Source organism: Strix uralensis, chromosome 11 (genome assembly GCF_047716275.1).
Source record: "Strix uralensis isolate ZFMK-TIS-50842 chromosome 11, bStrUra1, whole genome shotgun sequence".
Taxonomy (NCBI): Eukaryota; Metazoa; Chordata; class Aves; order Strigiformes; family Strigidae; genus Strix; species Strix uralensis.
The window spans coordinates 8,220,679-8,246,748 of NC_133982.1; the positions used below are offsets into that span (position 1 = coordinate 8,220,679).

At 39.3% G+C, this 26,070-nt stretch overlaps 1 protein-coding gene across 1 annotated transcript in view; it reads right to left on the minus strand.

Moving 5' to 3' along the window:
• Positions 1 to 11,851: 11,851 nt before the first annotated feature.
• Positions 11,852 to 26,070, minus strand: part of KLF13 (KLF transcription factor 13) — a 37,871-nt gene continuing 23,652 nt past the window's right edge. Inside the window, exon 2 of the mRNA XM_074880339.1 lies at positions 11,852 to 17,434. Within this exon, the coding sequence (XP_074736440.1) occupies positions 17,142 to 17,434 (293 nt within the window). The 3' untranslated portion in view covers positions 11,852 to 17,141. The remainder of the gene's footprint in view (positions 17,435 to 26,070) is intronic.

Here is a 26,070-nt window from a genome sequence, read left to right on the forward strand (position 1 = left end):
GTCCTTGCTTCCTGAGCTAGAGTCCTCCATCTGGTAAGTATAGCCAACTTGTTGTTTTTTTTCCTAAATGTCTAAGTTAATTTTGATTGTATGAAACAGACTTGGTTTCTTTGTACCCAGTTTGCTGAGCAATCCAGAAGATTACTCTGTATTAGCATCCAGTCATTTAATCTCCTAATATTACTAGTAATTCTTTAAAGCATTTTTCCTTGTTGACTGATAAAACTATTAGTTTCTCTCTTGAGACAGTGGATTGGTGATTAATTATTTATCAGTTAAACTTCTAATATTGTCAAGTAATCTAAAAAGTTTTGAAATGGCCTGTTTTTTAGAACATAATACCAACTTTTTTATTTTGCCCTTCTTTCATTCTTGATTGAAGTTCCATATTAAACACTTTATTATTGCGCCTGCGTTCACAGCATGCATTTACCTTCAATAGTTGCTGTTTGATATCATCTTGAATTTGAATTGAGGATAAATCAGATAGTAAAATAGTTGGGGGAGGGGTGGGATAAAAAAATCTTTGAGCATGTCTACCCGTTCTGCAGATCTCAGAGGTTTCCGTCTACTAATATGCCGATCTGCCGTTAGGATTTCTATTCTTCCTGGTGCAAACTTAAAAACAGAAAAGAAGCTAAGGGTCAGCACACCTAACTCAGTAGAGGCTATGGACTTGCTCAAATCTGTGCATTTGGTGAAGAGTTTTCTTAACCGGCATGACTATTTTCTAGGAATATGGTTGTTAAATATAAGGACATTGTAATATTGAAGTTATCCACCTGGCTGATTGATACTGGAATTATTTTACCTTTGTTGCAGTGGTATGCAATGAAATAATTCTTGTGTACTCTCTCTCTTTTTTTTTTTTTTTTTTTTTATTGAAAGGCCACAGTTGCAATTTGTTCAATATGATCAGATTCCTGAATCCTTCTAGAGCTTTATCAATGCTAAGAGGGCTTCAGGAAGATGCAGAGGAGACTTTGTTGCAGAACTGCAATTTAGAAACAAGAAACACTTTGAGACTTCACTGGGGGAAGGACATTAAAGCAAGATAAGGCTTTACTTGTTGAAATCTAGTATTGGTTGGCCTCCCTGAATGGCATCCTGGCCAAAATCCAAACATTTGATCCCCTCAGCTTGTTTTGGAGATTTGTTTCCTTTTCACTGTGTGCTCAGAACTATCACAGATGAGTGTTCAGTCAATCCAGAAGTTTGGAAAATAGCATTTTAATTTTATGCTGCTTGTTGATAATCTCTCTTATAAAAAGTTTTAAAGAGGAAAACCGGTGTTCGTAAATAATGACTTCCTTTGGGTCACCCTGTCAACTGGCTCTGTTTGGGGTGAATCTCCTTCTCTGATGGCTTGCTCGCTGCACTAGCCTGCCCTGCAGTCACCCCTGGACAACAGTTACCAGTTAACCACCTATTGATCTCTCGCTCTGGGGATGCAGGCATCAGTGTTGGTATCACATACCACTGCACAGAAAACTGGTGATAGATGCTTCTTTTTAATAGCATATAGTGAAAATTTGATTTCTTAATGAATGAAAAGAGAGGAAATAGCCCACTTCTGCAGAGTGCTGATAAAAAGGAATTCTTCCCAGCCTGTCAGCTCTGTTGTGATTCCAATTTTTCCCATGGCATTTTTTTCCTCACCAAACTAAGTAGCATTTATACTTGATTTCTGGTAACTTCAAATCCTATTAAAAAAGTTACATAATTTACTCCTAATGTTGTTTAAAGGTAGAAATCATCTTTGCTACAGGAAAGTCTTTTTTTTTTTTTAATTTAATTTGATTTCTATACAGGTGGTAAGTTAAATTCTATGTGTAACTAAAAAAATATTTCTAAGAAGCAGCATTTTTTGGAGTCCCCATGTGAGTCAGCTTTCTAAACCTTGCCATTTATAAGATCAATAAATTTCAAGAAAGATTGCTGACTGGGTAAGCTTTACCCGTAGAACTAGAGTGCAGCTTTGTAGTCAGAACTGTTAAAAAGCGTATCATACATGGTTTATCTGACTGGATTTTAATACTTCAGATAATTCAGTAAGTAACTAGCTTGAAAACAAAAAGGCTTTACAAAACCATATGTAAGTGTGTGCTTGATTTTACTTTATAGAATTGTGTTCAAAATCAGTGTTTTCTTCATAATATGAGGCTGTACTTTACAGCTAAACCCTTCTCCAGTGAAACAGTTACTGACTGTTCCACCTCACAGTGAGCCTTTTTACTCTTTATTATTCACTCTCAATATTTTCCCAATCATTTCTGAGTTATTCTTCATTGCTTATAGTTCTGGTCTGCAGTTTTTACATCTACCCAGTATTTCTACAGACTTTTCCTCCTGTGTTCTGCTTCCTGTAGTCACCTTACGTAAATCTATGTATCACTCTGAGTTGTCACCACATTTGAAAGACTCCCTCTACTTAATAACACAATGGCAATGTTTTTCTTCATGTAACCACATTTGCAAGAAAAAAGTGCATTTTAAAGAACAAATGTAGTACCTTTCCTCAAAACTCCACATAATTTGGATGCCTTGCTGAAATAAAGCTGTTAATATTGTTAACTCAGAGGAAGCAAAATGAATGTAGTTTAAGCAACGTAACATTAGCTATAAAACTCAGATCGAGAGCAAGTACCAGTCATGTGGGAAAAATTTAGTTTCTCCTCCCTGTTGCAGGGGCTCATTCTCCCTTGTCTAATTTCAATGTACATCGGAAATGGTGGAAATGGAATTGCACCAGTGAAAAGCATCTATATCACATTTGCCACGGGGGAAGAACGAGTCACAGATCAGGACATACTGTAAATGGAGAGTGCGTTGCAGATGTTGCCACTCAGGGTCAATAATCTAAAAATAAAATAAAAAAAAGGCCAGAGGTAGGTAGAGTGGAGAACTCAAGAGGGGCATAAGGATCCTAAAACAGAAGTAGAAACTGTGGCTGACAAGCCAGCTGTGGGTCTCCTAGAAGGGATGATGAAGACTTTAAGGAGAAAGCAGCCTTTAGAGGGCTACACTGGGAGCTGATAATAATGGTTTACCAAGACTGCTAAATGTCTAATCTAAATGCACAAAGTGCTGTGAATCTAAGACAAAAAAATGAACAAAAATACTATTGCTGTGACCATAGCATTTGCCCAAATGTCCAGCTACGTGCAGCATAAGAACTAAGAGAAATCTGATTGATAAAGTAAAGGCCAAAGCAGTTACCTGAGCTTCTGGGGCTGGAGATATTCCTAAAGGATTACTGCCCTCCCTCTGTTATGCCCTGTTTTACACTTGCAAGATGAAAATACTGTCTTTCTGCACAGAAAAATGTTAAGTCATTCTGTACACCTAAGAAGGTCAGAGAAAAATCTGTATAGAAAAGCCACGTGTCTCAGTGCTGTGCAGAATAATACTGAATTTACTTTCTTCATTCCACAGCAAATCATCTTCAGGATGCCTACAAAGGTTGAAAACTATTGGCATGACTGAAATGAAAGCAAGGCAGACCCAAGCATCCATACCTCTTACGCAAGATTCAACAGCATGTAAGTCGTGGTATATTCAAGTTTTTTTGAAATGTAAAATACCACACATTAGACTTCATCTGACAATTATAATATAAAAAACCCTGATCATTGAATTGAAGTGAGTAGGCAGGAGGTGGAGCAAATGGCAGTGGCTAGTGTAAGACTCAGTTATTAACACATTTTAATTAGTAAGTATGTGAGTGTATTTACCATAGGTAGACCAGAGAAAGCTGCCTACATAAAGCCCTGCCTATGTAAGATGGGTAGGAGCAGCAAGTAAGCTCTTCGGTACGGTTACAGAGAGAGCAGGCATCCAGTCAGGCCCCATGAAATCTGTTGTTAAACCTCACAGATGATCCTTAGTTCCACAAGTCAGTGTCTATGCCATTTGAGATTGCATTAGATCAAACCTCATTCCTGCTGAGGCAGACGCTGCTGTCAGCTCAGTATCTGTCATCTGCTCTGTCCTGGCTGGCTCTTCAGTTGTGTGAGCTGTGCCAAAAGGCCGCCAGGCACTCCTGCCCCATAGTGAACGCGGACAGCATGGGAGGAGTAGGTCTTCACAACTACCATTTTATGTGCATTTTCTGTTGCTTGTGTGTCCCTAGCACAGTCGTTTTGGCATACTGATAAACATAATACAAGGGAGTCCCATTAGATCTGAAGTGCAATTTCATGCTTAGACAATCAGGAGTTTCAGTTTCTCTGCTCTAGAACTGAACTTGATTTGAAGGTAAGTACAAAACACTGGAATTAGTAAGTGATGGGAATGTAACTGCAGGGGAAAATTCCTCTATGTCTTTTTGCAGTGCTTACGGGTAGTGTTCTCCAAGCAACATAATTTATGTGAACAGAGAAGAATCATGAATTTAATTTGGTATCAGAGTTGGTTGTAAAATATGTTATTGATTTCTTGTCTTCTGCACAGTATTACAGGACAACACAAAACTGGCAAGTGTACCAGCTAGGGGATTTTAAATGTTGGCAGAGGTTTGTGTAAAAAATGTTGCTTTTCTTCTTTATTTAAAGTTTTTTAACCTAAGAAATTACAAAGAAAAAAGGAAGTTGTTTCCGGACATGAATGCAAATTATGGATGGGTCACTACCTAAAATAACCAACTACTCCCTGAGTTTTTCAACAAAGTTTAACCAACTCCATAGCCCTTTCTTTTCAAAAAGCTGACTCATCATCTGTGTTGATAATTTTCCAGAATTTCCACGTTCTCACTGGGATTTAATATAGTAGCCAACACTTTGCAGAAGGCTGGTTAATATGTTACCAAGCATGTTATAAGTTTGCCATCAAAACTAAAGAATTTGTAGGGTTGAGGGAGTGAGATGCATCCATGGAGGAAGGCAGATGCAAGGCAGGGCTGTGCTTATAGGCAGACAGCACTAATTCTGCTCCAGCATCCATCTGGAGCAGAATCTGGCTGAGGAGGAGAGCGCCCATCCTGTATTCATGTGGCTCCATGCATGTGTCTCTGTGAAGTACCCACAGATGTCGATGGCAGTGGCGGCTGTTAGGTACTTGTCACCTGAGAGTTGGATGAACACACTGAGCTCATTTTCCATGTGGCAATTAAATCTATTGCTGTCTGATGGCCTCTGAGGTATTTGCCGTGCCTCTGGCTTAGATTTGGACAGTCAAGAGAGGGCTATGTATCTTTATAATGGATGAAACTTGTACAGCAGCCAGTCCGCTTTGCTTTTTGCTTCTGCTATTCATACAATGACTCTTGTTTTTTGAGGAAATTATCAGAGAAGCCAGGAGCTGTAGCATAAATATCTCATGAATCTGGACTTCTAAGATCTATGGACAATACTGTTGCAACATTTTGTTATCAAAAGTAATTGAAAGCAAATACAAAATATAGATGCTTCAGCATCACTTTTACTGTATAGTGCTTCATATCATTAGAATGTGGCCAGCATCAAGTAGTTCAAATGCTCATTACCCTGTCACACCTGCAGACCTTTTTAAAATTAGAAATACTATTCATTAGAAAAGACACTGTAGCATGTCCTTATTCTTCCAATTGCTTTATCATTCATGGGAGATGACATTTACGTCCCTGATCTTAGAAATAAATAGATCCTCATCCAGCAGATTTTGCAAAGAGGTTCTGTGTAATTAGAGACATGGGGGCAAGTGTTTAGCAGGCAGGAAAGGCATGATTAGGAAATGGTACTGAATAATTCCCAGGGATTTTTCCTAGCAACAACCCCTCCCAGATCACAGTCATGCTTACAGGAAATGGCAGTTCTAAGTTAGAAAGATAATTTTAGTGAGATACTCCCCAAAACAAAGAAGCAACTACTTTTAGAGGCACCTAAAAGGTAGATAATGCTTTAGATAATGACAGATGCCCCCGACATGTTCTACTTCTGTTAGGTATTTCACACAAATGTTCCCTGTGATGTCAGGAATTTACAAGCTGGGCTCGGTCTAAGATGAGGTGACCTGTACAGTATAAAAATTTCTGTGTGTAATGGTGAATGTGAATTGTAGTTGGATAGTAGGGAGCCAGAATGTTTTTCCTTGGAGGGCAAAGATGCCGTTCCTGTCTGTGCTCTGCAGAAGATGCTGAGCAGGCAAGCAAGGAGGCCCTGCTCTGAAGCAGTTGCTGTTCGGAGTGAGATGGAATGTGAACACACTTATGACTAAGGAAAGGCTTTTTTCTTCTCCAGGCAATGGTAACATTAACACTGATAGAAGACTGTCATAAGGCTGAGGAATGTGAATCTAAACCATTGCTATCAGTAAAACAATAGCTGAATTCGGAAAGTATTGCACACATTGTTTCATCATGTTTTGGCTCCTGTATCCAAGAGAGCGGGGTTTTTTTCTGAGAACCTCCCATCTTAGTTCATAAAACAGATTTTCTAGCCTTGTAACAGCCCTGTACTCCAGGCAGATTATTTTTAGGACCTGGTGAGGGTGCTACATAACTTGGCTGTGATTTTTCTCTTACTGCGTAAATTCATGCACCCGACTGGGCAGAGGCTGTGCCAGTTGTTCTCGAGGTCCCAGCCAGCCCCTCCCAAAGTCAGATCACAACACGCAGAGAAGCTGGGAGCCTCAGCAGAGATGAGAGCTATACATAAACATAGCCAGAGTACAGCTGTGTGTTAAAGCTGGGCGTTCAGCTGTGCCTTCACTCCTATTTAATAAGTTAAGTGGTGAAGTGCTGTCATCTTGAAATGCTTCCCCTTGCTTAGGAAACACCATGTAACATGCAATTTTTACAGTGACTTGTAGCATATTTTTACTCCTGAAATGTAACCCTTCCTTTTTAGTCCTTAATCATAGTGATTTTGTGAAGAATATAAAATTTTCCATTCTTGGACTTAAAGCTTGATTTTTCCTTATTTCCTTCAGCATTGATTATCCCTCCTAAAAATAGTCAGGTGGAGTTCAAAAATATCCAGTGGAGCCTTAATGGAAGGTTTCTTACAGGGAAGTCAACAGCCAGGACTGATTTCTTCATCCATTTTTGTTGTTTGTGCAGTCCCACCCTCCACAAGGCTTCTGTTTCCCGGACTCGCCTCTTGTTAGCTCACCCGGGTTATTTGGTAGAGCTGTTTGCGAGGGCACGTTAAAGGGGAAACCATACCTTACCCAGTCTTCAGGGAAAGCTGGAAAAGCTGGGGAGTGCTGTGGCTGCGTTCAAACCCTCAGCCCCTGAGAGTGACTCCTCTCCCACAGGGAGGAAGGTGGATGTAGGTCATTTCTTCTGAGGGATCTGCCAACCTGCTCTGCCTTCTGCAGCCAGCGTATGGCTGCTGCCTGGGAGCACGGGCGGCTCCCTCGGCCCCAGCACGGCGAGGTGAGGGCAGGGCTCACTGCTGCGGCACAGAACCGACAAGGCAATCCTGAACAAAACTTTCTTCTTCCTTCTGCCAGTCAAGTCATCCTGTTCCTCCCAGTGGGCTGCAAACAGCAGTTTGTATGGCAGCCCCGGAAAGCTTGGAATTTGCTTTATGACTTCCACAGTCGACAAAAAGGTTGCATGTTAAACCAAACCTGTAAGGCCTTGCAACTTCATGGAACCTTACTATCTGTAATATCAAAGGGTTTGGGAGAGTTCTCAGCACAGTAATAAAGGCTAAAGAAAGAAACAGAGAAAATGGGCTCGTCTCGGGTCTGATCAGTAATGATTCTGTGTTTTGGTGTAGGAAGGCTTGATACAGCCTGGATTTGGGGCCAGCCACTGTGGGGATACCCATCTCATTAGTCTCCTCTGGGAAGATCATAGTTGTGATGTTGACTTTTGGATGTACATAAGCTTCTGTGTCATTTTGAGAGAGAGTCCCAGACTAACATCTTTTTTGCAGAGGATGGGGCATGAGGCTTGAGAGAAAAACTACAGGGTCTTTGAAGTGCAAAGCTTTGAAGTTTAAAAAAGCTAGCAAATTCCTGTTGCAGTTCACTGTCTGTGGAAAATCTGGAGGGTAAGACTTTTAACCAAAGAGACTGGATAACATATTTAAAAGTAACAGACTGGGGGAGTGTAGCTTCCAAGTTTTAACTGTTTATGCAGTGGTGGTGAAGGTGAACTTGATTCAAAAGGTGTGTAACAAACAACATTTGTCAGTCTGTGCCTTGTTTCTCTTTCACTCAGAGGCTTTGAGAATGTTCCGATCACTGACATAAAATGCGTGTGTGGTGGAAGGGGGAGGGAGAAATTTCTCTCTTCCCGTTGCTATTGTGTTTTGTTATGTTTTGTGTCTGTTCAGTTTGTCTCCAGGATCAGAGAAATGACTCAGAAAGTTATTTCCACAATAGGAGAGCATGGGAAAACACAAACATTGGTCTCTTAAAGACACACAGTCCTGTTTAGTGCACACTGACATGCCTTACCTTCTAGTCTGTTGGAAATGCCACCTCATGAGCTATTTTACTCCTTCCTCTAGACCCCCTTTTGGATTTTGCACCTTAGGCCTTTCTTCTTCTCTCTAGAAAATGATATAAAATTTCCCTACCCTGTTCTCTTTTCTCATTTTTCTATACTTATTTTCCCCCTCTTAACCTTACCTTCCCCATTTATTGCACCTTTCATCTCTGTTTCCCACATTTTTTTCATCTCATTTCTCTTACTATGCTGCCATACATCTGAAACTCTCCCTGACCAGCACCTTCAACTGGGCCTTTTTTCTCAATGATGTTCTCTCATCCACCCACTTGGCATATTGCACCTTCCCTCTGGGAGATGTCCCAGTTGTACTGGGTGCCCTTGAGAAGAACACTTGGACTAGCTCTGAACAAGCCAGCCTGGGCAGTGAAAGCCTTTGCGATCCTTTGGAGTGCCCCTTACAAGACCTGCTGCGGTGTGCTCAGGCAGGCGCATTTATCCAGTGATGCAGAGAAGGAATGTCACTCAGCAGAGCCCTGCCAGCAACAGTGTCTCAGAGCCTCTCTTAGCCCAGTCCCTGATGCTAACCCCTCTTTTCATGTTGAACGATTGTTTCAGCCAGTGGGATCCAAAGATTAAATCTGTCTCCTGCCAGTGCCAACCAGGTAGGACAGGTTGATCTTTTATTTACAATTATGATGAGGCAGCAATTATACTCTAGAGCTGGTTTCTATTGGTGAGGTAGAGTTATTACTAAGCTTGGTGTTTAGGTTTTGTTAGCAGACCTTTGGGGCCTGTTCTTGCCTAAAACCCCACTCAGGTTTTCTCAGATCTTTACTTAACTCTGTTTTTTCTCCAGACTTTTAAGGTAATCTCGTTCTCCGAGTTGCCCAAAGAATGAATCTGGCTCCCAAAGTTATGCTTCCCTCTTCTCCTCTCGCTGCTCAGATATTTGGGCATCCAGACTCTCCTCCCTTGTGTGGTGCATGGACTGAGAAATCTATTAAAATAATCCTTCCCTCTCTCTTTGTACTGCTAGCTGTGCCAGCTAGCTAGGCACATGTGCTTGCCTGCTTGATTTACTGTTTGACTTAGCTCCCTCCTCTGCTGCTCGTAGAACAGATGATGCGGTCTCTGGTCATCTTTGGAGATGCTGCCAAGCTTGCTTCCTCTGAAATTCTTTAGGAAGCTCCACACATATTCTGGTGCCATATCAGCCTTTCTGGTCTGCTGCTAGAAACACTCAGCTTGTCTCATTGTCCTCACCTCTTTTTTATTTCAGTCTCTATCGTCTCTTGCTTTTCTTTCTGTTTCTGTTGACTGTGTATTTATATTTTTATCACTTTAATCTCTTGCAGTTGACTAGCAAAGCATGCCATGGGTGTGGTTCCTTGAAAAGCTGGGGCAATGAACCGTAAGGTGGACTCCTTTGAAGCTAGAAATGATACACAAGTAAATGTAAATAGGAAAATCCCATCCTAATTCTAGCAGTATTATTGCTTCTCTTCTGAACTGATGGACTACTGCCAAGTCTATCAACATTTCATGGCAAATGCTGAGTCACAGGCAAGACAGAAACCCTTACATTTAGCAACCTGAGAGGAGAAGTTTCTTTTGCAGGTGAGAATGTGTTAACATACACATTTCAGAGTGTGGGTGTCTGGGTGGGGAGGCACATAACACTACAGTACCAAGGTTAACAACTCCACACTTAAACTGAAAAGGCATATCCTTTTAGATTGTTTCTTTTCATTCTTCTAGAAAGTTTAGAAAACAATCTTTGCTGTTCTGTTATCAAACATGAGGTAGATCTTTCATCTAGAAAGACTTCAGAAATGCTACTTTTCAGGGCCTATTTTCACAAATAGTACAAGAAGTGTTGTGTAACCTGTATTTTCAAGAAACTTCAGACTCATTGCTTCACAGAAGAGAGGAGCAAGAGTCTGTATCAACTTTCTCCAGCATGAGTGAAAAAAGACCCCTCACCACCTTCCCCCCTAGTACAAACAGTGAATTCAGATAGAGCAAGTGACTGAAAAACTGGGTAGCGGCAGAGGTTAGACATGTCACACCCTTTCCATACTAACAAAAAGCAACTGGACTTCTAAGGCAGCTGCCTAGCCTGTCTGTTTAAGGGTGAAAATTGAACTAAGAATTGTGAATGGGGTGAGAGGAGTGGATCTGAGATAGAAGTTCAACAGACAGACAGATACACAAGGTCTGCAAGGGAGCTTCAACTCACTCAGGTATTAGATGGTTTACCAGGATTTTTGCCTGGGGATTCTCACAACCTGAATGCTTCAGACAGTCCTCTGACTGGATTTCCCAGTTGTAACACAGACATTGAGAATAAGCAGTGAGAGGCCACATCATGCTAATGTAAGTAGAAGAGAAAGGAACAAACTTGTGGTTTTCTGCTGGACAGAAGCATTTTGTCTTCTGTTCCAGTGAGGGTTCACTAATAAAGAGTCAGGGTTATCCACTGCATGCACAAAGAGTATGTTATTCTCGGATAGCAAGCCCTTAAATACTGCATTAACATAGTTAAGCATTTGTGTGATTTAGCTAGTTCCTCTGTGTAAGTTATCAAATAGCAGTTGATCATAGACACATACAGACGTACAAGCTAACTGGCGCATGGTCAGAGATAATGAATAGCACTGACAGTTCAACACTGTAATGAATACATGGGGAAACCTGCTATTAAAGATAATGGCTCTCCAAGTTATTTGCTCTGAACAGTTTTCATGACCCCTGCACAAGAAAATGTACTAATTTTAAAGTAATTCCCACAGTTTCCCCTGGCTTAGTACGGTTATTTTCGGTCTCATCTTTCAACAGTAGTCCACTGTTTTAAATTATTTTTGCAATCAGTTATAATGTTCTATTGACAGATATTCATTATAAGGCACAAAATTGTTCTCCTGGGGGTGTGGTGTTACTTTCAAGGGAGGATAAAGGCACACATCTGCCATTGCCTCACGTCTTCAAGAAAGTCACTCAAATCTCATGTTTCAGTTTCCTCATATTTAAAATTAGGAAAGAACATTTCAGGATGCTGTGAGATTAAATTACTACTGTTTTGATAAGACATTGCCACTTGCAGAGATGAAATCAGAAATTTCCAAAGAACTGGGCTTTGAAAGAAAGGATGGTTGACTCTCTGATGTTTAAGTCATGCATATTAATACCATAACCATCTTGTAAAGAAAAGCATAGTATATATCAGCTTTGAGAAAAGAATTTCACTATACAACTATAAAATACCAGTTAAAGCAGAGGAGAGTACAAAACAAGCATCACAGAAGCTTTCAATGATTTAAAAAAAATCCCATTTTAAACAATAGCACTGAGTGAAATTTAAACAAAGATATCAAACAAGATATGATGCCTCAAATGAACAGCAGAAATATTAACAATTGATGCTTTTTAACTGATACATAGAGAAGGAAATTAAGAGGAAAACAGTCCTTCATAGTTATAAGTTTTATTTTGGAAAATGTAAACGTTACTAACCATGCATACAAGTTAAGATGATATTTTACAGTTGTTAATTTTCTTCGTTTTTCCTTTTTTCTCCTTTTTAATTGTTGTTGCATAGGACATTATCACAATATATAATCTATGCAGTACAAAATACATAAAAAGTTACAGCAGAGCAGGAATAGATGAACATATAACTGTACAACTGTAATACTTCAGTGTAGTGATTTAAAGAGTTGAAAAGCACGGAAGCATTCATGTGCTGCTGATAAAACTGTGCAAGTGAAGATGACACCGGTAACATTGTAGTTCACCAAAGCTGGAAGTATATATGTAAACACGTGCACACTTACTGGCACACATATTCTCTGTCACCCATACAGGCATGCAGTGTGAAAAAGTATGTATGTGCACACACACACATCCCTCAGAATGCATATATACACAAGTAACTGCAACTGTAGCCAGAGATGAAACTCAACCACAAATCTCAAAAAACAGGTTCAAACTTCCCAAATGCAATGGCGTTGGGTCTAGGATTTTGGTTCAGACCCATCGCTACTTATAATGAAATGGATACCTATTTTTCGTCTGTAGACATCCCTTCATTATTTGGTGTGTAGTATATATACACACACGTAGAATACAATATACACATATATACATATTTTTATATATATGTGCATATGCTTATATAAATCCATATATATAAATATTTTTATATATATATGTAAAAAAACCCTATACCAGTGGATGGGCTTTTGCATTCTATATTCTGGCTTATGGGGTAAACAACTATAATTTGGTTATTTTCTTCTGCCTAAGGCTATAGCTTTATCCCCAAAAGAGTTTAAAATACAGACGTTCATCATACCATTCACTGACATAGACCAAATGTTAGCACCCAATGCACAAACAGATGGTGTGATGGAGTAAAAGAGCACCTGAAAGTCAGTCTGTAGGCATCACCTGATGAAATTAGCAAATCGAATGGCAACGAAAAGGCAAGCTGTAAGTATGCAGAGTTCGTTTTCCTTAATCTTTCTTCACAAACCATGTTCCCCAAAACAACACTGCACTTCGCCCAGTACAAATCATAGAACTCATGGCAAAGAACTGGAAAAAGGCAGAATGTGAATAGCTAGACACAGGTAAGCTCATCACACAGCCTTTTACTGCCTGGCTGCATGGAACAAGGAAAGCACTGAACATCTGGATAGAAGGTAATGAGGTTTAAAGGTGTACACAGGCTCTCATAAGTAAAAGTTATTGCAAGGGTTAATGCAGTAAATAGGGTAGGATACATACAGGAATTAGGTGTTACCATCAAACAGAGGCTTCTGATGACTTGTTATAAATATATACCTTTGCAGTTATGTAAACAGATACTATGCACGTATTATAAAAGCAAGGAACAACTAATTTGCAGATATAAACAATTCTCACAATAAAATCTAGCTGCCAGGAGTTTACCAGGACTGCTTTCTAAGAAGCAGGATGAAAACTGAATTCATGTGGCCATAAATGCACTTTAGGCCTTTGCACAGGATGAGGTTAATGGAAGGGGTGAATGAGTTTCTAAGAGCATCTTTAGTTTCAGTTGACTGGTGACTTTAACTTGCACCCGTTTCCTACAACATGGCAGTTAAACCTAACTCTTAGAGAGGAAGCTAGAATCATGACTGGAGAAAAACAAACTTTCAGGGCTTTCTTAATAAAAATAAACCTGTTATATTCTGAAATTAAAAGAAAAAACAATTAGGGCAATTTTGTAGTTTGTGGAGATTCACCTCAACAGATTGCATGGGGAAAGGGGGATGCAGAAGGAGAGTGATGCACACTCCTCCAAATGGAGGACTGTGAATAAATCTGCACCCTGCCAGAGCAGTATTTCCTGAGTGTGCAATGTTTGTTGCTATGCCAGGAGAGTGGTTTAGGTTACACCACAGGGTGAAACAACAAAAGGGCAAAAATCGGAGGTTAGTTTGGATAAGCACCCAGATTTCACAACGTAATTTGAGCTGTTCAGACTTCTCACATCTGCAAAACTCGGGCGGAACCATCATGAGAATGGAGTCTTATGACCTTGCTGGTCCTTCTGCTTTTTTTCTAGCATCTAGTAGATGCTAGAAAACCCCAAACACTCTCTTTTCATATGAAAATACAAAGAGATGTTTTGTTCACATTCAGTTTTGGAAACTACTAATGGTTTGGAATTCATCATTTTATCCTAAAGCTATCATGTATTAAACATTTAATGGGGATATTTGAAACTCTAGCTAGGATTTTGAAACACAGTCATTCAACTGTCAGCGTAACACACTCTGAGGTATTTACAGCTAAGATGTAAAAAAAGAGTCTTAATGACAAATTTCAGAGAATTTCCTGAAAGTGTAGCTATGTTGGCTATATATAGTCTCATAGCCTTCTCATTAGATGAACTGGCTGAACTGAAAATTTGACTTTGAACCAATTTTTTTTTTTTCTGCTTAAACTTGGAGAATTATTAGCAATATCAATGAGGAATATATATAAAATGCTTAGTTTACTGTTTAAGATTACATAGTTCTTATGTCACTCAGAATAGGTTGTTCCGTAATCTTTACATCCCATAATCTCAGTACTAATAAAACCTGGTGTGAATATTCTTTCTCCAGGCTATTAAAACAACTTGTTTGTAATGCACCTACTGATTCACGCTGAATTATTATGCCCTAAATAAATGGACTGGAGTGGTTCCTCCTTTGCTAAAAGACTAAATGATGCTCTTGTTGGAAAAGATGATTTTAGAACAAACTGAACTTAGAACATGAAGCCTATGATTTTTCCAATACCTAGTTCTTTTGATTTGTGTCCCCTCCCCCCATCCCTCTATTAAGGTATAATGATAATGAGAAATGTGTTTATGACTTGTTTCGAAGTATGTGCACAAGATGCAGCTGACCTGTAGAATTCTTTTAGCTAAGTATCTTAAATGCCTCTTTACTAACTACAGCACAAGAGCACTTTTAGCAGTCACAGAAATTATTGGAATGTGAACTCCTGTTACCTGAATTGTATCAAGTTGTTAAAACTGTGCACCTCAGGTACATGAGATTTTTAAAAAAAAAAAAAAAAGAAAAAAAAACAGGAAATCTATGTAGGCAAACAAATCTGGCTTTCCCCTAACTCATCACACAATCTCAACAATATTTGTCGTCTTGCAAAAAACCCTTACAATGTTCTCTCATTTTTTGTGAAATGAAACAGTAGAATTGTGCCTCACATGACTTTCAGTTCAAAAGGGGGAAATTGTGATTTTATAGGGGTGAAATCTGAAGCAAATTAACATGACGAAAATACTGAAATATCTGCACTTTGAACTGTCTCTTAAGTATTTATCCATACAACTAATAGAATGCGTAGTATTAGGAATAATGTAAATATTATGGAAGTACCTATGAAACTACTTGGAAGTCTGTATTAGCCTCTCACAGTTAATATACAGTACAATAAACACTTGCAAAATTGGATCAATGCAAAGCAGCAAGTAAGATACAGGTTCATTTGGAATCCGGAGGCATTCACTCAATATCAAATGGCAGGTTTGGCGTAGAGAGTTTCATTTCACCATGCTACACTTAACTGCATTTATACCCTACAGTAAAAATGAGAAAACCCCAAAAATTCCAGAACCAAAAGGACCTGAATTTATAATATGCCCCATCAGACCCAGCCAAACCAAGGAAAGTGTATTTGCTGCCACTGAGGTCTCCAGTACATCACAACGCCTCCTGGTCTTTTGCTGTATTTTCTACCATATGAAACATAAAAATCTACCTCCTAGTGCTCAATCTAGTGTCAAATATTTGAAAGTTATTGAAAACTAGCCAAGATTCCCTTTTTGTTATTAAGCAATTCAGAAATGAGAGCACTTTATGCTGGTATGTGTATTTTTGAGAAACTTGTAGTACTGCTGAGCTAAAATGTAATTTTATTTTAAAACTTAAAAATGCATATTTTATTTTCCCTGTCAGAAGATACCTTATGATTTTTGCTTCCTTTTATCAGCGACCACGACTGTGATGCAACAGGATACAGAAACTATGTCTTAGCCAATTTGTCTCGCTAAGATACAGCTGTACAGTAGGTAAGTACCTTGATAAAAGTTTTGGTGGGCATTGGTTCAGCTATGCTATTTCCATAGTTCATTTTTTAAAAAGGAAGAAATAATAAAGGAGATTATTCAAGTCAGTGTGGTTTGATTTTAATATTCTGTTGGTCCCATACTGAACAGGCAGAGCAGAGAGCTTAACAACTTGGAGAGAGTGATGACAGAATGCCTCTGAGATTCCATGCCACCTTGCAATAAAATGTTACCCAGTGTAAATAAGTTTCCTCGTGATTTAGATTATTTACTTAAGGCATCTTGTTTAGAATTTTTTCTCAGAAATTTATCTAGCATGAAACAAACAAAGAAGTTTATCCACTTCACAGAGATTTTTGCAATAGGAAGTTGGTTTTGGAGCATCTTCAGCGAGAAGTGAAAATGACGGCTTGCTACCAACAAAAGCAGAGGGCAGCTTGAAGAAAGACAAGACTCCTCTTTGGACATGCCCCAGTGTAGGTATATAATCAGGAAAACAAACAATGAAGAGTCTGGTACTACATTCCAGTACTGGTTTGGTTTTTGTATTGTTTGTTTGTTTTTTATTTTTTCCCCAGTGTGTGAAAGAACTTAACAAAAAGCTTCTGAGTGCAAATATATTTACAGAGTAAGGCTGCGGTTAGGGTGTGTCTTCATTGTAATTATTGTGTAACATAAATATCCATCCCTGAGAAAGGAGAAGGGGAGACAATCCAACACAGTTGATTTGTAAGTGTATGTATGCTCATGTTGTGCAATCCGGTCTTACAAAACTACTTTGACACCTGAGGTGAATTAAATGGGTTGTTTTTCTTTTTTTAGATTTTCTCATTTTCTTATAAAGAATAATCAAGAGGATCTGTAAATGGTTGCAAAATGTATGAAATATTAAGACAGCAGGAGTCACTAAGTGTAGCATGTAAGTCTGTCTGTCCATGAGGTTAGAATAGCCACTTGTGTGGTTGGATGAAGAAAATTTGACTGGAAATTGCAGTGGGAGGCAGCTATTTACTGATTTTTTTTTTTTTTTTAAAGGGGGGGCTGTGGGAAACTGAGGAGGGGAAGCAACAGAGTTTTTTAAATGTGTGCAACACAAACAAAACTCCACATTAGGTATCAGAGCCAAAGTGCTGACATCCAGTGCAGGTAGGTCTATGGGGAACTGGCGGGGCTAATTGTCGGACTTGAGGCATCTGAGCGGCTGTAGTCACTGACAGACCCTGTTCTTGAGCTGCTTCCACTTCGCCTCTTGAGCATGCTTGGGTGGAAATTGGCATGGCGACGGGCATGCTTCGTCAGATGGTCGCTGCGCATGAAGCGTTTCTCACAGAGAGGACAGCTGAACTTTTTTTCTCCAGTGTGAGTGCGGTAATGGCGGGCCAGCTCATCGGAGCGAGCAAACTTCTTGTTACATCCTTGCCAGTTGCATTCAAAAGGCCGTTCACCTGCAGAAAGTAAACAGGGCATGATTAGAAGGGATAGCAACGTCTTCCATGGTTTTTTGGTACGCAAAAGTTAGAATAAAAAGGATGGGAGCAAGGTAGATGCCACTTGGCACTAATTGGATGGAGAAGCTTTTACTCTCTGCCAGAGAGGACAACACTGTGGAATTCCAACCCATTAAAAAGTACTGTAAATCAACCTAGTGATACCTTATTTGATAACTGGATCTTCAGGGATGCTGGGCTCCTGATCCTTTAACGGATGTCACATTTCATATCACTTGTAGTCCGTTGGACTTTACTTCTGGACTTTGACAATATCTATATTGAGCTCTACAGAACATTTAATTATTCCTCCAAGCTGTCCCTATGTCTGTCCAACTCAAAGTTCAGAAGGTGTGATGAAGTATCGTTCTTAAGATATCAGAAAACAATTATAGTGAAAAATGCAAATGACAATTTTGAGGCACTGGATGTGAGGCTCTTGCCTCATATTCTCCACAGCCATGCCTGTGTTTTCTGCATTTGCCACAAGTTACTGCAGTTTTTCTTGTTCACTGCCTTAGGTCTCATTTAGAAGTGAGGCAGGGAGCACTGTATTTCAGCTGGGTAAATGTGCCACACTGAAGGCAGCAGCCTTCTATCAATAGTTAACCTAAACCACATGATCTCTTACACTTAAGGTAGGACCAGTGGCATCAAGGAAATAGCAGTCTGGTGACCTGATGAACTTCTCAACAGATCTCAGACATGGGAAACATCTCTCACAGGGCCAGATGCCCGTGCTATTGCATGGCTGTGCTGGAGGTCTGCGCTTGGGCACAGTGGTACATCTGCAGCCTGAGAAGCTTGAGCACTGGAGGTGAGCACAGGTTGCTGACAGAAGTAGTGCTGTTGGGTAGATAGGCATCTGAAACGTATTCCCAGATTCATCACTGATGGCCTGCATAGCCTTGGGAAATTCATTCTATTTGTTTCCATCCTTAGTTTCTCCGTTTGTTAAAAATGAAAACATCAAATCATGAAATGTGCTGTCTACTACTTCTATATATTGTTTGGTTCTTACTGTCACTGAGTCTGAATATCACATATTCTTTATTTGTTATTAATCTAGAACATCTTATTCTTGTGTGAATACACAGATTTAGCATTTTTTGTAGTTGTAATTTTTGTAGCTTCCTACTTGCACTAATCTTAATCTTTCTAATGCTGAATAGCCAGTTCAAGAGGCCCAGAGAGCTATAAAAATTCTGTGCCAAAATAAGAAATAGAAGTTCTCCACACACTACACCAAATAGGAAATAAATAAATAAATAAGCCTCCTGGAGAAATTCAGTACACCTTAATTAAAACTGTCTGATAGCAAAATTGACCTCAGTCAGCCTTCAATCTAGGCACCCAATAATCTGGTTTAAATTCACAGATTTGGCCAAAACATTTATCTCCAGGATCTACTTAGGAGGCTCCTGCTCAGAAAAAGAGATTTGTCCATTCTTCTTCCCTCTGTTTATGAAGCCTTCAAGTTACTTCAGCCAAATCTCAGTGTCTCAAAAGACAGGCAATTCTTTTTTTAAATAGGATTTTGTTCAAGAACATGGAGAAAGCAAGTGTCCTTGATGTTTCCTTGATTATTTAGGAGAAAAACAAAGGCTCAATTGTTCTTAAGCACATTGTGTGGATTTCATTAGTTACGCCTACAACTACAATGCATAATGCAATGGTTATATCTGTACAGTACATGAGAGATTTGCACATGGCGAACCATGAACATCACCGCCTAAGTGGTCTGCAAAAGGCAGCTAAGATGAACAGGACTGCTTTCAGTTGGCTTCCCCTGAACTAAAGCCTAAAAAACTTAGGGCCCCACAAACTTTTTAAGAATAAAACCACCAACAACTGGTTTAATGGATATGGTTTTGTTGCTTAAAAATCCCATGCAAATCCATTCAATGTCCTCCTCAGACTTCTCCTGTAAACTGCTGGGGACTCATCTCTCAGTCTGATAACAGAAATGTGAAACAAATGGGAAACAAATATATTTTGGCTGTTTGTCATGTATCCAGTCATCTGTTGTTAGATATGCTCTTGCCTGTGGTGGGACATGCCAGTCATCCCTGTTCTGTGACCAGATTCACTAGTCTTCTCACTGTGTTTTGGTCATACAACAGATATACTTCTATGAGGACTTTGGGACTCTTGGGAAGAAGGGCAATGAGACATTGTCTGACAGCTGCATCTGGCCTGCATAATCAAAGTTTTTTATCCCTGAGCTATGGCATTTTTCAGTAAGGCAATGGCCTTTGGATGTTTCTATTGCCCAAGTTAATTTTCTCTGTGTTTGTTTTCATTACAAATGGTGCCAGCAAATGTTCTTCACTAGAAGGACTGCCCCATGAAATTACTGCTTTCAGACAAGGAAGGCTAGAGCTAACATGCAATGTTTTGCTTCTGGTATTGACAACAGCATGAAGCACAAAGAAAATGGTACCTTTTCTGCTGATTAGTTAGCATGGCATCAACTGCTCTTTTCTATGTCTAGCATTTGGTAGCCAGCAGTAGGCACGACAGTTCAGTTGCTAATGAGAGAATAGGTTCTGGAGTGGGCTTGTGTTATCCAGCACTAACAGTCAGGTGATGAAGCTACTGCACAACTTATCCTCCCCTCTCCTCACTGCACATCAGATCTAGATGAGAACATTCAAGTTCCTACTCACCTGCCTGATTTGATGTTGTTGATGATGCTGGTGATGATTTGGGTGTTGAGCCAAAGAAAATATGGCCTTTTGTTGCATTTAGGGTGAGAATAAATTTGGTAAGAGATAAATCCCCTTGTGTTCTAGCCAGTCCTCAGAGATTAGAGGGGCTAGGGGCGGCTGGACTTATCCCTTAATAGGTATGCCAATTGGGGCCGTGACTATAGGTCTGACCCAGATGCCTGAACAGCCTGTATGCTGTAGGTCCGGTTGCATTCAAAAGAAGCAGTCAGGTTCACGAATAGTACAGTTTATTTTTATGCAACACCTACAGATTCTTTAAGATTGCCTACGATAAATGCACAAACTGCAGGTTGGCTATATAGCACTACACAAAAGAAAAACAATTGCAATCACACACACTAAGTTCCCGGGTATACACTTGGCGTAGCCAAGGAAATCTTACCAAAAGGCATCCCTTATGGGGGGGGGGCGGGCGAGAGCACAAACCCATCAATCTGTCCCTCCGATTTAGTGTTGGATTATCATCCCTCCAAGTTAGGGTGAAAACTTGGGGTAGTATTTATCCTAGTTTGTATGTGTGAGTGGGTGGGACTGTAGTCAAGCCATTATCTTTTGAGTAATGACACAGTATATTCTTTGGTGCCAGGGTACAGCTGGTTTTTGTGGGGAAAAAGGGAGGATGAGAAAAAAGGTCAGCTCGATGCGAAGGGCGCAGCTGGGTTTTGTAAGAAAAAAGGGAGGATGAGGAACAAGGCCAGCAGGCTACTGCAAAAGTCATCCTTTGAGAGAAAAAAGTAGAGCAGGAGATAAATCTGTCCTTGAAGTGAAAGAATGGGACCGTGTGGCCTACGCCCTGCTTTGCATTCCTCCTTGGCACCACAACAAACACAAATCACTGGACCTCCATCCTGTCCTGTGCTTGTTCTGGGCACCCTGTGTCAAGGAAATGTGTGTTTTACAGATTTCTCACTGTTTTGCTTTTCTCACGTTCCCAACACCTAACACCTTTCTTCCGCTATTTCTCTACTGTTCCCTGTTCTTCTTGCTAGGAGCTATCTTTTGCCCCTCAGTCCTTTCTAGTCTTGATTTGATATCTTCTTGGTAGTTGCCTTTAAGTTTCTTGGCCAAGTGGTTTTCCCCTCCATGTACTCTCTGACAGCTGGCATCACTCTAGTAATGGTAGTAAGTTCTCTAGAGTGCTTCCCAGCTTTGTTGAGGTTTAGCAATACCTCCTCAAAGAAAAGCTGTATTCTGAGGAAATGCTGGATGCCTTGTGTGAAGATACGAGAGTCATTATTGTTCATAAAAAAATTAGTACACAGTCTGGGACAAAGTTGCTGCGGGGTATTTAAAACAAGACCTAGCTGCTGCTCCAAAACCACATGTGGAAATTCACAGTCTGTCATCAGTCTCATCTCTCAAACAGAAGGGATGTGGTTTTCTGTGCAGGTAAGTTATATAAATGTCCTTTTACGGGCAGTAAAGCAGTCAACAGAATGAGAGATTATATGAACGGATTGCCTAATCTCATTAGGGAACATGCAGCCACAGTACAACTGTCTTGCATAAGCAGTAACCCATGGACATGTTGTACTCCACAAAGAGTTTTTTGCATTAAAGTGGCTGTACACAACATAATAAAGATATTGAGCTCCATCTTAGGCAATGCTGAAGTCAGAATTTTACCTTTACACAATGACTGCAGAATTTGATTCTATAAATTAATGTGGAAATGTTATCAAATATCTTAAATACTGCAGGAAACAGTCAAGCATATGAATGTGGGTATTGAGTCTCTGAACACTATGTCTTGGCAGCGGCAGTATTTTTGTGCATTATGAGCATTACTAGCAGGTCTCAAAGAGAGGTAACTCTCCAAACGATAAAGATGCTTGAAAACAAAAGAATCAAATAGCAACTCAGGCTTCTTTACTCTTCAGAGAAGCAGGCAAGAAATGCCTTTAAAAGATAAGGAATATTGTAAAAATTTTTTTTTACAATTTTAAATATGTTTGGATTTCATGTTCCAAGTCCCAGTAAACTGTAACCTTTGTAGCTCCTCTGCTAGAGCACGACATCACATAACTTGTGTTTAGAGTTACCCAAGCTGATGGAAAAACGTCACATTTGAGAATTAAATTCAACTGATCTTAACTGCAAATTACACAAGCAAGAACATTTTTGGCTTCTTCCCGAACTCCACCCAGTCCAAAGCAAAAAATGTGTGTAAAGCTGCATTAAGAAACTTGCAGTTCTCACTGAGTAAAAGTACATTGAGATCTGCAGGTGTACTGACTTCTGAATTCATTTCAGTGGCAGAGACCTTGCTACTCATGCTGCTTGTATTGTCTGCCAGAGCAGACCACAAAAGGAACTGTAGAGTTGCCTGGGCTATAGAAACACCATTTTAAAAATGCATCTCTATTCTCTCTTGCTGGAATGGATTCAGAAGCAAGTAGAGCCAACCTGTTCTTATGATATTATATAAAGGTCTTTTGTATTATTCTATATTTGTTAATCATTATATATACTGAGGCAACTATATGTAGTTATGGAAACAAAATCTGCAGAGATGGTGGAACGAGATCTGATGTCTACTGAGCTTAATTTGGACCACACTTTTAGTGCACGCTTGACTTTACCCTAATCCACATATAGTTTTAAGGACTCCTTTCCTATATAGTGACACTCCTGTACAGACCCTGGAGTAATCTGCTTCCTGTTTCACCAATTCATCTGTATGGTATCCAGCATTTAAACAGCAATTAAGTATGATACTTGGCACCATGTAGGCCTGAGCGTGCTTAAAAATTAACTCACTAATGACTGGAATGCCAAAACAGGTTGAGACACCTGTGATACCAACCATTTTCAGAATTACAATGTGAAGATTAGGCATATGTATCTGAACAATTTGAAATGTGATATCCACTGCCCTACAGATTAGAGTATTAAGTCAAACCACATATTGGAGGCTATTTTTTCAATTTAACTCATGTAGTAGCTCTGAACATAATGTTAACATCTCCAAGCATATGCTAAGGCCATGCAGTAACAAAGAAATTTGTATCCTGGGAATTCCACGAGTGCCTGCAAAACCAGAAACAGTAAGCCAGAAACAATTTTCTGTGATCTTTAATCTGTTCTGCTGCTTCGCAGAACAGCATTGTACGTTGTTATGAAAACAGACTAGAAACCTGAACATGCCACTGTGTGCTATTCTTATACTTCTACATTCTCATATACATAATTAAGGGTATATTTGGAAACACAGATCAGCAGGCTGGGTGGGGAGGATGAGGGGCAGACAGTTAAATAGAGATGTGACTGAAGCAGCCTTCCTCCAAGAGAGGAAATGCTATCCTGAGAGAAAACACAAGCAGACTATGTTTCTTGAGACTGGATGTTATTTAAAAAAAAGAGAAAAGGTCATCCTTCAATAGCACTGATCTGTATTTACGAATATTTTCATTTCTGTTATTCTCTTGTTTATAAACAAGCCCCATAAGCAAGAGAGAGAATAATGCATAGCTTTGATGTTAGACGAATGGTGGTTTCTTCATGAAGTATTTTAAAAGGGAACAAACAATTCCAAAGCCTCACAATTCCAAATTCCTAGAAATTGAAACCAGTTAGTTTTAAATTAATGATTTTGGGGGTGACATTTCATAACCAAACAAGCAAAATGCAATCATGTTTTTTTGCATCCGCTTTTGTGTGTCTGTCCAACAGCTTTTGAACGTCTCTGTTACCTTCAACCATATCTAACAGAGGTAGTGAATTCAGCAATATTAAGCTTGACTAGTTCCAGGCAAAGGGGGAAGTCTTAGTACTGTTCTCAATAAAAAGAGAAGTTATAGGGTGAATTTGACTGTCACTAGACACCAGAAGCCCAATATGGGAGTGTGGTATGAATGCCCAAATCCAAGAAAAGCTTCAGTCAGAGTTCACACGTTACTAGACCCTGGGACATAACGCTCCCCCAAGCCCCTAGGACACGCAGCAACAAGGAGCTCGGTTGCATCAGCACCTGCTGACAGAAGCATGCATGTTCCTGTTATTTCCATTACCTTTGATGTGACCTTATTTTAGGAACCGGAGTTCTCAGATTTCCAGCAGACACAGACCCAGGCATCAAGTACAACCTCACTTTTGAAGTGCGGGCATCTTTAGTTTAATCTTAACAAATCCAGTCATTAAATTTGATAAATTATTGGATCTTATGTCTTCTGCGTGCACAGGAAACTACTACTGAACAGGAGCTGCAACAGCTACCATAATATCCATTATTTAAATTCTTGGTTTATTTTCTGTACCTTTAGGTTTTCGTTGAGTTATTTAGACATATATGAATATTTCTTGAATGGGGAGTTTCCAAGCAGCAAGTTTACATTTTAAGTCAATGTGGGTTATTGTTTGCTCTGGAAGTGCTTGTATTGCTCCATCTGGGAGCACAGATTACACCATGTGACTTACCTGTAGAGCTGCAGCTAACTAGAACAACTCAAATAGCAAGTGACGAACACACGTTACATTCAGATACTCTAATGATAACGGCTACAGTGCCAGAGAAATGTAAGTAGTGCAGAATTCCTCCCCTAGCCTTAACCGCAGTCAGGTCCACCCAAGAACCAAAATAACTGATTTGTTATGTTCCATGCAGTTATCTGTGCCTTCTTAAAAATACTACCACTCACTTTCATCATAATGGAAACAATCCTTTTTTTTTTTTTTCTTTTTAAACAGATTATATTCCATCAATTATATTCTAGGCCTTTATTTCAAACTTGTTCAAGAATGTTTAAATCTCAGTTTATGATAATTTTAGCTACTTTACCGTATCTTTATCAGCGACATTTGCTTCTCTTTTGTCAAAGCAGAATAATTCTAGCCTTTTTAGGTGCTTTTTTTTTTTTCCAGGACACTCCATCACATAATCTTTCTGTTGTCTAAAATATGCATTCCATGGCTTTACTGAATCCCTTTTCAAACTGGCATGCCCAAACTGAACTGCTCTGTCTGTGTGAGTTTCTATAGCTTAGCACTTTTAAAATACCCATGTTTTTTATCCTGCATTTTTGCACAGTGAATTAAGAATCTGAAATTTGAACCTGTTATCTTTACCAAGTCATTTTCTGCCTACCATGTTAACTCCTGTTTAGTTCTCACTTTATCTCTGCTGAAGTGCATCACTGTGTGTTCAGTACTTTAAGCTCTTGTGTTCTACTCCCAGCTAAAGCCTAGTTCCAGACCACTTCACACAAACAACCAGTAAGTAGCTGAAAGTTATGTTGCAGGATCTGGAAAATAAATCTTACACCAAATTGGCTTTAAAATGAAATAGCCATAAATTTAATTTAAAAAAAAAAAATTGCTACATCCTTTGCTAAGGTTTTGAATGAAAGACCTAAATAATGGCTAGAGCTATGTGGATAACTTATTTTCTGCTCAACTGAAAAATTAAAAAACCTTCAAACTGCAGAAGAATTCAGCAAACTAAGAAGCCCACAGTAATTTTATTTTTGGTTGACCAAAATGTTTTACTTCTTTTGGGGTGTTTTTTGGTAACACTATTTTAATTCCTTTAGCTTTGGGGACAATTTTCAGCACAATGACGATGTTAATCTGAAATGAATCAATGAAATAGACTAGCACAACTTTTCTGAAATTAAAAAAAAATCAGTGTAAACTATTTGCTGAATCTGACATAGAGTTCTGTTCTTCATAAAAGACTACTTCTCAGTGAACAACTGTTCACCAAAAATATAGTTTCTATAGTTCTTGCTAATAAAGAAATCCAAAGCTATTAATATTCTTCATTAACATTTCTTGGCAGCTTTCCCTCCATGAAGATTAAATGCCTGACATTTTTATTAGGTGACTAACTTGGAGATCTGATCTTCTAAGGGAACAATTTCATTT